Here is a 17,968-nt window from a genome sequence, read left to right as displayed (position 1 = left end):
TTACGGCGTACAGCTCCATTCTTCTCTGCTCAGTGTTGCATAAATTATATTCGATTTTCTAGTTTGTTTTATTAGCTATGATGCTATTGTTTTCTCCCAATCACCTTAGAAGCAGGTTCACAACTCGTGCTTATGCGTGCTTCATTAATTCTCAGCCTGTTTCTTTGCAGTATCGAATCGAAACTGTCATATTTTAGGTACCAGTTTTTCATTTGATATGTGGAGAGATACAGTACTTGCTACCATCGGGCAGACAGACATGAGTAAGTTTGTTTGCCGAGTGTATTCAGTATCAGCCTTCAAAACTGGTTCTTAAGAATGCTTCACCTGCTAAATGCGTCTTCCATGAAACGCATCTGAAATCCAGCAATTTAAATGAGGGCTGCCTAATTCCTAAACCATTGGACTTTTCGTAAATAAGCACTTCCAAAACTGATGCTGTTACACTCACGTTAGGTCGTGATTAATTTTACGTTAGAAAGGTAAGAGACGGAATTAGATTGAATATGATTTTTCTTTGTACTTTGAAAATTTATAGTTGATAGATAAGAAATTACGTATAAATATTCACTCCTCTTTTGGACATTAAAGTTTACTCGTATGTGTTTTTCTGGCCAGACAATAATAATAATAATAATAATAATAATAATAATAATAATAATAATAATAATAATAATAATAACAGGCTCTTCGTACCGCGCACACTTACTAGAAACTGAATATTACTGTTCGTTGATGAAGACAGCGCGCACTTATTAAGAACTGAACATTATTATTCAGGAGCTTAGATGTGCAACAATTGATCTTCTCTGGAAGTGATGTATTGACAACCTTGAGAAGTAATTCACAGCTTCTTTTAAACTAAAGCAAAGATGATTAGAATAGAATAGAATATAGAATTTTGACTAAAGGCCAAGGGCTGGGACCTATGAGGTCATTCAGCGCTGAGAGGGGAAATTGAGAGTGGAAAGGTTTGAAAGGTGCAAAAGGAGGAAAACATTGCAGTTGCGCTATGAAATAATTGTTAACTGAGCGTGGAAAGTAAGATGGAAGAAAGAAAATATGACGGAGGAACAGTAAAAGGAATGAAAGGGGACGCTGCTGCAAAGACCATAAGTAATTCCTACAACTGAGGCACTATCCCCCGCACCCACCTGTGGGGCAAAGTTGATTCGGAAATCCAACAGCATGAGGTCAGTGGGCTGTCCTTCATCAATGTACCTTGTGGGAAGAGACGTTGCATCATTACTTCAGATTAAGTTAATTTTGGACGAATATGCAACTGACTGGAAAGTTCTGGGCCAGCATTTGACTTCCTGTGGAAATCAAATGCTGTATTTTCTATTACCTTCTGTTACTCCTGTCTAATGAACACCATAATTCCAAGTCAGTGGCCCCTTTAGGCTTGTTTCATATAAACAGGGTTCATCTTCTGAATAATAATAATAATAATATAATAATAATAATAATAATAATAATAATAATAATACTAATAATAATAATTGGCACAGAAATGTCAAGTGGTTGAGTGAGTTTGCCGTAGTGTTGTGCGTATGGCGTTCATATGAGTTCTACAGCAGGTTATATAACTGGTAAAACAACCCTTAACTACAATTCATAGAACAGTGGTGGTCATTGCTGATATTAGTCTTCTTAACTAGGTAATGGCTCTGAAGACTGCAAATCAAACTGGAGAAAAACAAAAATAGACTATTTCTCCTTATGTTCTTTAATATCCATCCTGCAACATCCTGAATCTGCTTCTGCTCTTGGTGGAGATTTTGAACAAATGTCACTTTTATCATGAACTTCGGCATGTTCGCGTCCATCATTATCTAAAATGAAAGCTTATCAATCATATAGTAATTGTCACTTATGATCCTCCTAACATAACATAAAATATATTTATATATATATATATATATATAAAAAACTTTATATATATATATATATATATATATATATATATATATCTTCTTCTTCTTCTTTTAACTTGCTTTTTTCCCATTTTTGTATGGTGTAAGCACGATGCCTTCTTTTGAAGGACTTTTGATTTGGCTTTGGGGTAGACCGTAGTCTCGATCGGCTGCCCTGCCTGACATCGCTTAGACCCCGGGAGCGTATGGTACATGTATCATACCAGACACAACGCCCTTTCTCCCAGCAGCGAAGTTGTTGCGCGGGTAGGTCGAGAGTTCGAGACGTGTGAGATGTTTGTTATGTTTTTAGATGTTGGAGTGGCTTTGTTCTGTGTGTGTATTTAGTCTGTAACACCCATATGCTTTTTTTTTTAAGCAAACCTATCCGTTGATTACATACATAATCCCGGGGTGTCTACACGGATAGCAAAGTGTCCGCCTCTCTGATTAGTCAGCTGCGGATTTGAACCCGCGCCACAGACCTCTACGAAGTCCGAAGCTGCTGCTGTAACCAACTGTGCCATCGAGGCTCCTTATATATATATATATATATATATATATATATATATATATATATATATATATATATATATATATATATACTGTATATATGTATATTCCATTTCTACTTTTCTCAGGAAGCTACAGAAGTTCACGTTCTAATATTTCTTCACCCAAAGGGTCTGCAATTGATTGCGCAGATCCTTGAAGACACTGCAAATCTGTGTTCTGAGAATTGCATGTTGCTGTGACGGTCAAAATCCATTCCTTTTCCTCTATGAAGTGTCCTGTGTCATGGAAGAGAAGACCGAGGAGCCAGCGTGTGAATAGGACAGACTTAAACGATAAGCGTACTGACAGGAAAAGGTACAACTTAAATGTTCTCTGAATACATAAATTTATTACCTGGGAAGATGGCAAGCGCGTGTCCTTTTCATCTGCTCTGAAAAGACGGTTATATCAATTAATTTCACAGCCAATTGACAGCCCATTTAATGACAAAAATGAGCCGCTCTACAGTTTACGACTCCTAACCCATCTGAGTGAGGAGCGAGTGGAATGCTAATTTCATAGAAAGCGAAAGAGAAAGAGAATGAGTTACAGGAAAAAAGTAAACCAATTAAAAAGAACGGTGGGTTTCTCCCCAATACCGCTAAAGGTGTTGAATATAAATACAAACTCATTTCAGTTCTTGTTGAACAGTTCAGGAAAATTTGAAGTAGTATTCTTGAGGTGGCTATCATTTTTGTCTTGCTTTGCTCGACAGTCACCTGTTGGTGAGAAATTCGTAATTCTAAACGTCTGCCTTCCCTACACTTGAATGGATTCATATGACTTTCTGAAAGAGTTATAGAAACTATCTCCAAGCAGTAGCAAATAACGTTAAGAATTGCTGTTGCCGTCTTGCAGTACCTAATGCAAAATATGTCTTTATTTGGTTTGAAAGAACTCTGTAATACCCTCCAGTCAGAGGTCATCGATGTTGGTCGATGTCCGGGTAAGCAATTAAGATTAATATGTGGCCGAAACATCGAAATTCACAGGTGACGTTTGAGAAAGAGCGTTTCTACAGATTGTTGATCTTGGATTAGTAATGAACATTCGTGTTACTGGTCGTTCTATTCAAAGCCGTTGACATTTGGAGCTTTAAATATTCTTTTCATCTGAATAACTGAAAAGCTCTTTTAAGTCTCTGCCATATGTAGTCTTTGGCGCGTCACCTGTGTTTCTCTTCTAGATAAATATGGTTCGAAAGGTGAGAACAGTCACAGTGGCACTGAAACTTGCTCGCAGACACTCTACGCTGCAGTCTCTTTTCCGTGCAAGTCCTAGCATGAGGTACCAACTCGCTCTCTGACTTCGGCCATTTTGGTAAGGAATGGGTTGCTCTAGAGACTCTTTGGGCTGATATGGAAGAGGATTTTACTCGTGTTTATTAATCTATATTCGAGGCCATGTTTCAGGGTGCCTTACACTGTACAGGGGAAGTTCATCATCATCAAATATTACTTCAAACGTTTCAGAAATCTTGTGGACTAGATTAGACACTTAAGGAAATTTGTGACTAAAATCATTTATCACAATTCACGGTATCAGAGAGGGACATGCACAACCATTCCGGAACATTTTCCGAAGAGAAATAACTAATAAAAAAAAAATGTGCCCATATTCTCAGGATATGGAAGGTAATGAAATACATTCCTGAGATTAGCTTCAACACTGGCCACGTTCGATTTAGAATTGCTATTCTTGCACGATTATATTAGCATACGCTCTCTCTCTCTCTCTCTCTCTCTCTCTCTCTCTCTCTCTCTCTCTGCAGTTTTCTTCTTTATTTCAAGTAAAACACAAATCAAGTTTTGATTATCCATTTTTCGCAGATAACTCAGGTCGAAATTAAGAGTTTACTCTTGTAGTAAAAGTAACCATGTTTTCTTTTCGTAAAGCTTCCAATGTTCGTTTTCGAAATTCTACGTCATATATCATTAACGTACAATCTACATCATTGTTCTACGTGCAATGAAAATTAATTAATGAATTGAATGTGAACCTCGAATCTTTCTCTTCTTATTGTGGAAAACTAAAAGATATTTTTAAAATGTTTAAGTTCGGATCTAGAAGATTCACGGCGATTTCCAGTCAGTCTTATTCTATTTGGAAAGGTTTATTATATGAACTTGCTACGCAGTTTTGTTTTGTATTAATGTGAATACTGTATATATACATTTGTATATATATTCACATATTTATATATATATATATATATATATATATATATATATATATATATATATATGTATATATATATATATATATTATATATATATATTTACGTCTCTGCTTAGGTGTGTAAATAAAGCTTTGTTTTTGTATGGAAATACCCATACAGCTTTGTTTTTGCACCTACTCCTCTCGAAAAAGACTCCAGTTCCTATTTCTAAAATTGGAAATCAAAACCTATCATAAAAAAATTGTTTATTATGTGAAGCTAACATTTAACAAGTTAAAAAAACAGTGAATAAGAAAAATGCTTAAAGAACCGAAGAGAATGTAAATGATAAAAGAACATTTATCTTCCCCAACAAAACACAAAAATTATAAATGGATTCTTCCCTATTTTTCTAACAGATAAGTCCCCATTGTAATTATGTCCTTAGTCATAGTTCCTTTTAAATGACCACTCCTGTAATGGCTATGTTACATGCATGTCTGTGCATATGCATAGTCGACTAACCATGGCTCCATTGAAACATCTGCCAAAGAAGAAGTACCCCTCATTAACAACAAAATCAATAAGGTCTGTGATACTATCACAACAACACAAATACGTGTGAAAGCACTGATAATAAAATTACATAAAAGATAAATCACTAAAACGATAATCATGTCTGGGTTAACACTTGTAAAAGATTAGTAATTTCCAAGTTCAATACTCACTCTTTCAGCAAAAGGGAATCCTGGTTCCCGAGTGTTCCAATACGTCTAACTGCTCTGACTTTTCACAAAGGGATGAATAAATCTTCACAAGAGCCCTTTGCACTTAGCGATTTCCACAGTGCACAAACTAATACACACTTCAGTTTAACACACCTAGAAATCCGATTAAAACCGGACCCAAGGCTACTAGGAAGTTCTATCTAGAACAGGGACGGGAAGCTCAACACGTGTTGATGACGCTTCAAAATCCACGTTAGTGTACGAACAGTGCTGAATTATCAGATGTCCAGGTCACATTCTTCTACCTGTGAGATTTGCTAAACATCGCAAGAGATCGTGTGTCATGAGCATGTACACAAATTCATGCTTACTCAAGTGCACAAATATATGAAAAACTGCGTACGAGTAAAAAGATGATTATTGCAGTGCTGGTGAATCTTCAGTGTAGGTGCATGAAGTGGCTACAGTTAAAGAAGCCTTCTGCTCAAGGGGTTTATTCATGATTTAGCATTTTAAGTGTGAATTTGGCAGTGATTATTGCCCCTCTTTTTCTTGGAAGCCACCTCTTGTTAGGAAAATAGGGCTAGATGTTACAAAAATGTGTGCGTGTAACAAAAAAAACAAGAATGTGTTTAAAGTTTTTGTTTTGTAAGGTTCTACTAAACCTGTAATGCGAGATGAATTTTTAGTCAATACCCAAGGTTCATGAGATGTGCCTTTCTGCTTTTCTTTCTTTCTTCTTTTAAATTTTCTTTGCAAACAACACAATTATTTTACTTTTAAAGCCAAGAGGTCTCTGGTTTTTCATTCAGGAAACTGTAACTTTTTTTTTTATATTTCAGCCAAATAATAATGATGCTTGAAATTTATCCTGTAAAGCACTTTCTTCTACTGAGGCAATGCTTCACAAACACTAACTAGACGAGTCTTAGAGGAAATGCTTTGTAAACAAATGCAGTAATATAAAGTTCCAGTATTGACTGAGATTTTGAACAACAGACGGAAATACTGTGAAGTTTTTTTTTTTTCTGTTGGGTTTGGAGGAGCTACAGAAATTTCCAACTACAATGAAACATCACTTCTATAATTTTGTGTGTGACCTTAACATACTCTCACCTACACACACACACACACACACACACACACACACACACAATGCACACACACATATATATATTATGTATGTATGTATGTATGTATGTATGTATGTATTTATATACTGTATGTGTATATAGTATGTATATATATATAGTATATATATATATATATATATATATATATATATATATATATATATATATATATGTATATGTAAATGGATGTATGAATGTATGTATGTATGTTCCAGCCTAACTCTGAAATGCATAGAGCAATTTCAACCAAACTTGGTATACATATGACTTAATATCTGGGAAAGAATACTGTAGGGGTAAGACATCACTGGTACCAAAGGGGGTGAGGTTGGGAAAGGGTGATATGTAAAAACAACTGAAAACCAACGGATATTAGTGTCTAATCCATAGTTTTCAAGGTTGCTGAGATGAGTAGTGACACTCCCTATGCCACTTAAGTCTCAGCCCTGATAGGAAGGGGGTGAGAAGGGGTGGGAAGAGGAAGACACGTAAAAATAAATGAAACAACAGATATTAGTGTCTGATCCATAGTTTTCGAGGTTGCTGAGATGAATAGTGACACTCCCGATGCCCTTTCAGTCCAAGTTCAGCCCGATAGGAAGTGGGGTGTGAGAAGGGGTGGAAAGGGGGTTGACATGTATAAAAATAACCGAAAACAACAGATATTAGTGTCTAATCCATAATTTTCGAGGTCGCTGTGTTGAATGGTGACACTTCCAATGCCCTTTCAGTCCAAGTTCAGCCTCGAGGAAGGGGGTGAGAAGGAGTGGGAAGGGGGTGACTTAAAAATAACCGAAAATGACAGATATTAGTGTCTAATACATAGTTTTTGGGGACACTGAGATTAACAGTGACAGTCCAAGTTCAACCCCGGTAGGAAGGGGGTGAGGATCGGAAAGGGGGTGACGTAAAAATAACCGAAAACGACAGATATTAGAGTCTAATCCATAGTTTTCGAGGTCACTGAGATGAATAGTGCCAGTCCCAATGCCACTTAAATCCAAGTTCAGCCCCAGTAGGAAGTGGGGGGGATGAGAAGGGGGTGACATGTAATAATAACCAAAAATGACAGATATTAATGACTAATCCATAGATTTTGAGGTCGCTGAGTTGAATAGTGACATTCCCAATGCCCTTTAAGTCCAAGTTCAGCCCAGTAGGAATGGGGGTTGTGAGAAGGGGTGGGAAGAGGGTGACGTAAAAATAACCAGAAACAACAGGTATTAATGTCTAATCCATAGTTTTCAAGGTCGTTGAGATGAATAGTGACACTTCCAATGCCCTTTAAGTCCAAGTTCAGCCCTAATAGGAAGTGGGGTTGAGAACTGGTGAAAAATAAAATGTAAAACATGACAGATATTAGTGTCTAATCCATAGTTTTCAAGGTCGCTGAGATGAATAGCGACACTCCTGATGTCCTTTAAGTCCAAGTTCAGCCCTGATAAGAATGGACGATAATGTAATTGAAGCAACTATCTTAACAAAAAAGGGAGAGTGTGAGAGATAGAGAGAGAGAGAGAGTGTGAGAGGGAGAGAAAGTGAGTGAGAGAGCAGAAGGATTGTTAGGGAGGAGAGAGAGAGAGAGAGTTTATTGGTTGTCATCCAGAGTTTTCCCAGGCAGCACTGGAGTTGGTAAACTAATATATATATATATATATATATATATATATATATATATATATATATATATATATATATATATATATATAAATATATATATATATATATATATATATATATATATATATATATATATATATATATATATATATATATATATATGTGTGTGTGTATGTGTGAAATAATATGTTTCATGATAAAAGGTAATGCATAACAAGACCAATAAAATGTTAAATTAGTCAAATCATATAAAAAGAAACACTTAACTTGATTATTTGGTCAAAATAAGAATGTAGAACCTCTCTCTTTCTCTCTCTCTCTTACATATATATTTATATACGCACTATACTTTCATTATTTTTTGTTTTCAGGGGATTTTGACAGGAATCAATGGGAGGGCTCCTGTCCCCAGGTAAGAACAAAATGGATTTCGTACAATCACCGCCACCCCGCCCACGTCGCTCTCTCTCTCTCTCTCTCTCTGTATAAAATAAGGCACTTATTTTCTAAAATTAAGACAGACCACATACAACTGGCCTATCAGTTCGTATCTCAACAGATCATTGAACGGGTTACTAGTTTTCACCAAGTAGATTCTGGCAAGCAATTGCTTAGCTTTGTCATCACCAACAGCCATAAAACAATGGAACACGTGAACTATGAATTAGAAAATAACGCATAAGACTGAAGCTCCCAAGATAATGAGTAATCAGTTTTGTAGAGCAGTAAATATTCTAACAGCCTACTCATCTGAATTATTCGAGACCAGGCCTTTGTAAAACCGAATCCTTTGTGCACACCTTTGGTGGCCGGGGCATCTTCCCAGGCTAAAACTGCTGTGACTGACCAGTGATCATTCCCCAAGTGAGACTTAACAATTTGTTCATTTAGCTGATCTGATACGAAGCGAAAAACAGTGTCTCTTATTCCTGCTTTTGTTGTGATTAAAAGGTCGCAAATTTTGTTCCTCTAAACCTGGCTGAAATAAAATCTCACAATAAAAAACCATTGCTTTTTGTGGTATTTTCTTTCTTCACAGGACTGAAAGAATTATTTATAATTTAATTTGCCGCAACCATGATTTTCCCACTCTACAGAAATCAAACCCTGGGTGGTCTTATCCAACCGCGTGATGTCAAATTCACCCGTGAGACCAAAGGTGAGGCTTGGAAATGTGTCCATTTACTGTAGAAACATTGATCATTTTATCATTTTCGTGACCTTAACTGAATCAGTCTTTTTTGCTGCACGCTCACACATACACACGTGAACAAAATGAATGGGTCTTTAATTAGCTTTCAGAATAAAGTAGAACGAAGGTTATAACGTATATATAGTCTATTGGCATCACTTGCATGATTTATTCGCCTTTTCCTTGTTCCTCCCGCCAAGCATCTTGTGGAACTATCAACCGTGCTACTCGCATTGTCGGAGGAGTGGAGACGGAGGTGAACGAATACCCCTGGCAAGTGGCCCTCGTTTCCACGGGATCCAAGACGGTCTTCTGCGGAGGGTCGATTCATAGCGAGGGATATGTCATCACAGCTGCACATTGTGTGGATGGGTAAATATCTCGATGGTGAACAGTGCTCTTGAACTGAGAAGGAGGGTTCTCTTCCAAGGGCATGATTACAATGGATAAACACTTTCTTTATTATTCGTTGTGCTATCACTGTTTCTATTGCAGGGCTCAGAACTCTAACCCACAAATTGAGGTTCTTCTTGGCGCACACGACGTGAGCGCAGATCTACCTGAGCCGCAACGAATCAGCGTGAAATCCTTCGTTATGCACCCCCAGTATGAGAGATCTAACATGAACAATGATATAGCCATTTTAAGTCTGGCATCACCAGCAATACTGAACAACCGAGTGAAACCAATTTGTCTCCCAGACGCAAATAAAGACTTTAGCAACGTCAAAGCGACAGTCACAGGATGGGGAAATACTCAAGAAGGTAATTTTATGCGACCTTTTTCTCGCCCTATGTTATTTTTCGAGCCTAACTGAGAGTTTCCATTGTCTAGTACTTCAACCTTAATAGGTGTCAATTATTTTCTCTTTGCAGGTGGAGGGTACACAAGCCAACTTCAGGAAGTTGAGGTGCCTACTATGTCCAACGATCGGTGCAAGAAGGCTTACAGCCCTGAAGACATCACAGAAAAACATGATGCGCTGGATACGCAGCCGGAGGAAAAGACTCCTGTCAGGTTGTTCAGTCTGTTGAATGAGACATGGCGTGAACTGGAATGAACGCACCTTTTAGCTTTTTCGCTTATCTCAGATCTCCATTAACGAATTATTCTCTCTGCGTCAGGGTGACTCCGGAGGACCTTGGCCACGGAAGACGGAGGTTCTTGGTGCTGATCGGCGTCGTGTCGTGGGGATCCGGATGCGCTCGACCCAAAACACCAGGAGTCTACGCGCGAGTGACAAGTATGACCACCATGCCGATTCATTTTGATAGCGATATAGTATACTATATATTATATGCAAGAGTTTTTCATAAAGGGACTTTTTACGTAACATAGACTTTTTCCAAATCAGTGGTTATGTGAGTAATGTAAATATACGCATTTGTTCACACACACACGCACACGCATATGTATATATATATATATATATATATACATACATATATATATATATATATATATATATATATATATATATATATATATATATATATATATATATATACATATATATATATACATATACATATATATATATATACATATATATATATATATATATATATATATATATATATATATATATATATATATATGTATATATATATATATAAACAGAAGCAGTGGCAACACATCAGCGAGAAGGTGGACCATGGAAACGTACTAACCCAGCATAATTCTTTATTTCCAGCGTTTCATAATAAATAACTTTATTACATCATCAGGGAATCTGTTAAATAATTAATAAAATTACTTTAAAAATTGCTCTAAATTCATAAAATACAGCACAGTTAGAATACAAGATAAAAAAACGAAAATAAACAAAAAAGACATAAAAGCAAAATCAAAGACCGCTAACCAACCTTATACCAAGAAGTCAGAAGACAGAATGCATAAATAGAAAGTTAACTCAGGTAGAGCTGAGTGGAGGAGGTCTGGGTATTTAATTGGGGAACTAGTTGCTTAATAAATAATAATTCCAAGATAGGCAGTTCGCATGCATTAGTTGTTTGGCCTATGATACAGAAATCATTTCTATCAATATACGTTTTACAAATTTTTGAATGGTTTCTTATGCTTGAATGCTCGGGATTGAGAGCCTACAGCCAGTCCGAAAACAATTTCCGATGAGAGTCGATTCTGACCCTCAGTAACCTCGTCGTGGATCCGACATATGTCCCAGAGTTACACTTAGGCAAGTATACTATATACCATGTTAGAGGTCAAAAGCGGGTTTAATCGATCTTTGCATCTGAAAAAGGAACCAATCGTTAGTGGATTTTTAGGGATTAATTTTAGATTAATGGCACCATAATGTTTATGAACAATTTGTGCGAACCTTTGTTAAAGAATCATCATGTAAAAATGGAAATTTCATAAAAGCTAATTTTGGTACTGTACAAGGTTTCCATGATATTCATGAATTGTTTGTTAAGGAGCACACGGAGCTTTTTAAAAACAAGTCCTGTGGGAAGCCGTTATTCATAAAATATTAAGAAAGGAAACTAATTTTTGATGGAAGGATTGCCAGTTCAATGTAATAAGGAATTATGCTGAGATTAGTAAGTTTCCATGGTCCACCTGATTGAGATTATATATATATATATATATATATATATATATATATATATATATATATATATATATATATATATATATATATATATATATATATATATATATATATATATATATATATATAATTATTGTGTATAAAACGTTCACTGTTTTATGTAAAACATTTTGAATAAGTTTGTTTTGATGATATGTATGAAACGTGTTCAACAGAGTACATCGACTGGATCAAAGCTGAAACAGCGTCAAATGGAAGTTCAGGAAACGGAAGTGGCGAGGCACCCATACCTGGCAACCATCTCTCTTCAGGTTCCAGCTTCTCCTCTGTCGACTACGTTTCTGATTCCTCCTATGTTTTGGAATTCAGGGGTAGAGAGCTCCACTTAATAAATCTAGTAACCCCCTCCAAAGGTAATTTGTTTTGGACTTTCTCGTTTCGACTGAATATGAATGGCGTTTGTACTGAAGATGATGAAGTAATGAACAAAGACCTACTATATATGTAATATCTTATTGTAAATCACTATATATCTACGCTGTTTTTCTCTCTCACTGTTGTAAACTGAATTCATGAATTTCTCGACTGCATCAAACCTGGAAAGTAGTAAATGTTTCATTTAGCCAGAGTCAACAGAACCATTGCATAACTGTTTTAAACAGGACAAAATGAGACATTCGTCCAACAAAGACAGAGAGAGAGAGAGAGAGAGAGAGAGAGAGAGAGAGAGAAAGTTGGTTTAGGGGTGAAACATAAAAAAATATTTTAAATGACCTCTTCGTGTTGCAGTTCTTCGCTATGCAGAAGCTACGGACTGGGCATGGGACTAAGTGTGATTATTATCATGGGAATATAAACGCAAAAGTAAACAACAGACGGAAACGGAGCCACTCGCGGCTCCCATTAAATGGAGCTGCTTAGTCTTTATTTTCCACTGAAACGACGTCATCCCAACTTTTACTGACTTGTCAGCAACTGTATGTGCAACTTGACAGTAAAATCAGCGGCATGGAAATTTAAATAGTGTTATTACATATTGCAGACTGCTCGAAACAAGGAGTCCCGTCTCAAGATCAGCACCGTCCTTCACACTGACGAAAAGCGGAGAAGACATCTACCTATAATAATTTGTTCAAAAACCCATCCTCCGCGTCCTGTGTAAATTTCCCTAATTGGAAACCTTTCCTTACCAGAATTAAACTCTATCAGATATGAAATTTTGCTTTTAATCATGACCTTAAAGTAGCAACCGGAAAAAATGAAAATTCTTTATATCTTAACAACAGTACTAACAACAAAAACAGCTGCAACGCAGGAAAGAAATACATGTTTGCAAATTCCCGTACCTTAATAACCCGATGAAATGTCATTTTAAATCTGTCCATAGATATTTATTTTATAGCATCTCTCTCTCTCTCTCTCTCTCTCTCTCTCTCTCTCTCTCTCTCTCACAGGAACATGGCCCCACCGAGTCAGGCCTTCAGTACAGTCTACGGCAGCACAGGCTGAGCGATACTTTACTTACGCGAGAAACAGTTCCTAATAACGAGTTTTTCTTAAGTTTTGAACTGCCCTTTTACAGTTGCATGATACTGAACGATGTATTAACAATATTCCAGTATTATTTTTACAAAACAAGAACGCTCACATATATAATGAATAATAAGCGTTCTTTTATGAAAAAAAAGACATAGACGGCCTGTGATACCCAATTTAAAATAGATTCCTGAAAGGTGAGATAATGCATGTTTCTTCCCTTCTAGGCGATGACGAACGTTCTCTTTGAAATAAATGAGATACATAAACAAGCATACCCAGTATCCAGTAACCCAGAGGAAGAATGGATCAATCTGGTGTGTCTGGTGCTTGCAACGCCTACCAGGGAGGCTTGGCCACTAAGTAGTTTAAAACGCGATAGTTGCAGAGATGTGTCAGTGTTCCAGATATGGCTTCCTTCGAAACGAATGTTTCACACGTTCTTTTTATCCTAAAGTAGCTATAAACCGTACAGTGTTTCACTAGATCAAATATGGGTGTACTGTACATGGCATTAAGAATAAGTGTAAAACAGTGTTACTGCCCACGTCGTTGTTTTTATCCTGAAAACAACCTAAGAATGATATGCTGGTCAAGCTGAATTAAAAAAAAATGTTATTGGAATTCATGACATCACACTAGACGTAATTCATGAATAAATACATTGGAAAGGATTGCAGTTTATTTAACGATAATATACCAATAAACGTCAGACTAATAATGAACCGAAGCTACGGACTAGGCAATTAGTAAAAATCAGCAGGTCTAACATTAATTCTAAGTGAAATTAGGCATATCAAGCAATCATTAATGTTTGCGTGAAAGAGAATGGACGAGGCTCACAATAAAATTCAACGCAAATGAGTTTACTAAAATGTTCGGTGAAGTAACTTCCCATCTTCATCAGAAAGGCGGGAAATCATATAAATGAGAAAGAATATGTAAATACCGACTTTGGCTTACACGTATTTTGCCCATTCTTGAATAATGAATCGTTGGTATGTCATTATAAGATTTCCACGACTAGTTTAAATCCAAAATGGTGGTTATTCCTGAGTCTCGATTCTAAATAAATACACACACAAACACACACAATATATATATATATATATATATATATATATATATATATATATATATATATATATATATAGTGTGTGTATATATAGTGTGTGTGTTTAAAGAGAGAGAGAGAGGGAATGCAATGTGCTCAAGTAGTTCAGAATTCTAATTTCTATCCCTATGCGCCACTTCACTAGGAAACATGACTTATTGTATGTAATGAATGATAATGTTCTTGAATGAGTAAAGCTTTTGTGAGAAGTTCTGAAGTTATCTCGTTATTTTTGCACCTGGGTGAGAGATTAACATCTTTGGAGAGCACTTGGATACCTCTCTTGTCTTCAGACAAGTGAGACTGTATGTCTTCCATTTAGTCTAGGTGTTGGCTTCATAATACTTTAAATTTTAGGTGATGATTATAGTAATTTTTTTGTTTGCGATTTTTTTACATAAAGTTCATCACTTCATCTTTTATCTCTTTCTTTTTATGCTTGTTGACCTCTTCATCTCGATTAATTTGTGAGCAGTGACCTTGAGTGTTGAGACACCAGACATTCTTTCAATAAGCTGATGAGAAAGCAAATTTCTGTCACAGAAGGGCCACAAATAATCATCTTTTCCGTCAGACCTCCATTCACTCGAATGAATGCATTCGGTTTGTACCTTGACTTCTCTTGTGACAATTTTTAGTACTGAAGATGATTCACTTACGATTATTTCCTGGAAAATAATTGAAAATGAGCCTTTTTGGTGGTTAATGGCACTAGATAGATTTCCATTCCGTGTTATATAAAGGTTGTTTTCCTCCATACAAACTCATTCCATTCTATGGAAAGAAAAGTCTTCGTTTAATATTTGGCCCTGAAGAACAAAGACGGGTGAACTCTTTCCAGAAAGAAGGTGAAAGAACAGCTGCAGACGCAGCAAACATCTGCCATTTCATTAAGTCACATGTTTGTGATATCCCGGAAAGAGAAACAAAAAATAATAACTCACAGATAGACAATAATGAATTTTCGTAAGAGAAAGTGCGTAACATGGAATATTAATGAAACAAATTTCTTCATCTTATAATTTAATGCTTACATAACTGGCTCAGACTTTGTAACAAATAATTACTTAAAAACAAAGAAGGGTGAACGTAGTGCAAGGTTACTTGTGTATTTTTGGAATAGTGTTACGATCTGCGATTTGGTTTTGATGCTAAGACGCAGATTTCTCTTTGTAATATCAAAGGAGTGTCATGGCCTTCAGTCCACCGAAGATTCGTCGTTTGTTCCATTTTAGAAGCCGTTCATATTGGAGAAGACTGGACAGGAAATGTTAACACTTCTGAGTAGGCAGGATCATACCACCGGCGATGCAACCGAACCTCATCGTGACTGTAGTGGCGGTGTTTGTGTAGAAGACCGTGACGGTTGTCGAGACTTTGGTGGTGGTCCAAATGGTGAACGCCAATTTTCCATCGCCCAAATCTTGCTTTTCAGCTTCTTCCGGAATCCTGGCGTAATCTGGTGCGTCACTGGGGTCCAGACTGGTCTCTAGCTCTGTGTCGGCCCTGGTTTGTGGAAGAGAGGCAAGGTTGAGAACACATTTTCTGAAAAAGACTGAATTGGTTTTAGAGCAACAACTGCTTCCGTTATCAAAGAATTGTTTGATGCAAAAGTGTACTTCTGCAAGATCCACTTGGATGGAGAGAAAGACTGGCCTGTTTTGAAACTGTGTGAAGACCACTCGATGCAAAAGAACTTAGTCAGAAACAACCAATTATTCTCAGAATGGTTCACTGATAATAATATTCTAGAAATTAGACAATAGTAAAGTCTGGTACAACGAGATTAGATGTTTGAGAAACGCAAGATAGAAAGGAAGATTACTGGAGAAATAAAATTTTATTCTAAGGAAAAAACCTTTCTGTTCCTTTTTAATGAATCCTAGAAGTAAAAACACGCAAGGACTCACTGCAGACATATTTTCAAGGAAGAAATATCATTGTTAATGATGGAGGGTTATTTGGAATAAGAGATGCATTGTAACTGATTAAAAGCTCTTATGAATATTGCCTTCTACATTTAGTCAGCTTAAGTAAGTTGCCATAAATGGGATGTATTCATATAGTAGAACTGGAATTTTGAGGCAGAGGAAAGATTACTGATAGTACTTTTAGATCAACTAAAATCAATCAAAATTAGTGTATGTTACAGTCTGACTAAGGGGTTGGAGGTAATAATCGATCAGAGTAATATTGAGTACAAATTATAACTTACAAGGCAAGAGCAATCTCTTTTCGAGGGGTTTTAAGATTAGATCTGGCCGACCTCTTCCTCTTTTCGCAAATTGTAGCCAAAGTAGTTGAAACACAGGAGAGGAAGACGGTGGAAGTGGAAGCTATGACGCTGGTGTAGGTGGTGGTCGAAGTTGTACCGAATATAAAGCGACCTCTGTCCAAAACGACCATTTTGTCTTCGTCATCTTCTGTCTTCTTTGAGGAAACAGGAGCCACAAGGACCACAAAGGCCACTGCAACCAGGATACAAAATTGCTTCTGAAAGGAAAAGCCGAATCTGCGATTTTTTAAGTAATAAACACCTACAAGTCCATAGTAACTCACTGGGCACACATATCATGCCAAGGCATTTTAGCGCCACTGATATCTTGTTTTGCTTGGGTTTTGAATGCAATCCTTTAGAGGGAAAACCAATGTGATTTCCAAGTGCCTGCCCTGAGTTACTTAGTTTCATCTCCACAGATGAGGTAATCCTTCCAAAACATTTAGCATAACCCGCTACTAATGGCCAAGTAACAAGCAGATGTGATAATATAACTTTTACTCTGGTTACAACATAACAGTAGTAACAATCGCAGGGAATGCTGGATACAACAGAACAATATTAATAACCATAGGGAATGCTGAATATAACACAAAAACATTGCAACCGTAGGGAATGCTGTGCTTTGATCCCTGTTGCCTTCGTTAGTCTTTATGTATTGTATCCAGACCCATTAGAGTGATTGAAATCTACATAATTTACAAATTGCATTAAATCCACAAGTTTTCCCAGTAGGAACATTGGCAACTTCAGAGGTCATTCCCCGTTTTCTGAACAAGCCCCCTTGTCATTACATATTCAGTATCTCCGTCTTGTATTATTATGACAAAAATCTCATTTCAAGTCACAGCAGATATACCCCGAAAGAAAATTGTAAATCACCGTACTTTAAATTGCGTGAAAACTGGAAACCTATAAATAATTTAGAAAACAGAAAAAACTTGTCATGATATGCAGCTTGAAAGATTCCGCCGGTCCTAATGGAAATGGTAAAATTCTAAATTAGCGAGATAATTGGATAAGATAGAATAATACATGGTCTAAATAATTCTTTAGACACTGGACCAATATACATCAGTCGAATCCAACGAGTTTAAAGATTTCATTATTGTGCCCTGGCATCCTATGATCTAAATAGCATTCAAATTCGAGTGTAATTTAAT

The 17,968-nt window shown here is 36.6% G+C and overlaps 2 protein-coding genes across 2 annotated transcripts in view; one reads left to right on the top strand and one right to left on the bottom strand.

Annotated features, from left to right (window-relative positions):
* Positions 1–3,399: 3,399 nt before the first annotated feature.
* Positions 3,400–13,107, top strand: LOC136841182 (trypsin-1-like). Its single transcript, XM_067108221.1, has 10 exons — positions 3,400–3,417; positions 3,753–3,791; positions 8,482–8,522; positions 9,208–9,269; positions 9,503–9,674; positions 9,798–10,066; positions 10,178–10,319; positions 10,427–10,545; positions 12,093–12,290; positions 12,920–13,107. The coding sequence occupies exons 1-10, from the start codon at positions 3,400–3,402 to the stop codon at positions 12,970–12,972; spliced, it is 1,113 nt and encodes a 370-aa protein (XP_066964322.1). The 3' UTR covers positions 12,973–13,107.
* Positions 13,108–15,550: 2,443 nt separating this feature from the next.
* Positions 15,551–17,968, bottom strand: part of LOC136840974 (uncharacterized) — a 5,630-nt gene continuing 3,212 nt past the window's right edge. The window contains exons 2-3 of the mRNA XM_067107973.1: positions 16,743–17,020; positions 15,551–16,033 (exon numbers count right to left, since the gene is read on the bottom strand). Coding sequence (XP_066964074.1) covers positions 15,799–16,033; positions 16,743–17,020 — 513 coding nt within the window. The 3' untranslated portion in view covers positions 15,551–15,798. The remainder of the gene's footprint in view (positions 16,034–16,742; positions 17,021–17,968) is intronic.

The sequence above is a fragment of the Macrobrachium rosenbergii genome, chromosome 8 (assembly GCF_040412425.1).
Source record: "Macrobrachium rosenbergii isolate ZJJX-2024 chromosome 8, ASM4041242v1, whole genome shotgun sequence".
Lineage (NCBI taxonomy): Eukaryota > Metazoa > Arthropoda > Malacostraca > Decapoda > Palaemonidae > Macrobrachium > Macrobrachium rosenbergii.
The sequence above is the reverse complement of the archived record's forward strand: the minus strand, read 5'-3'. Positions and strand labels throughout refer to the sequence as shown.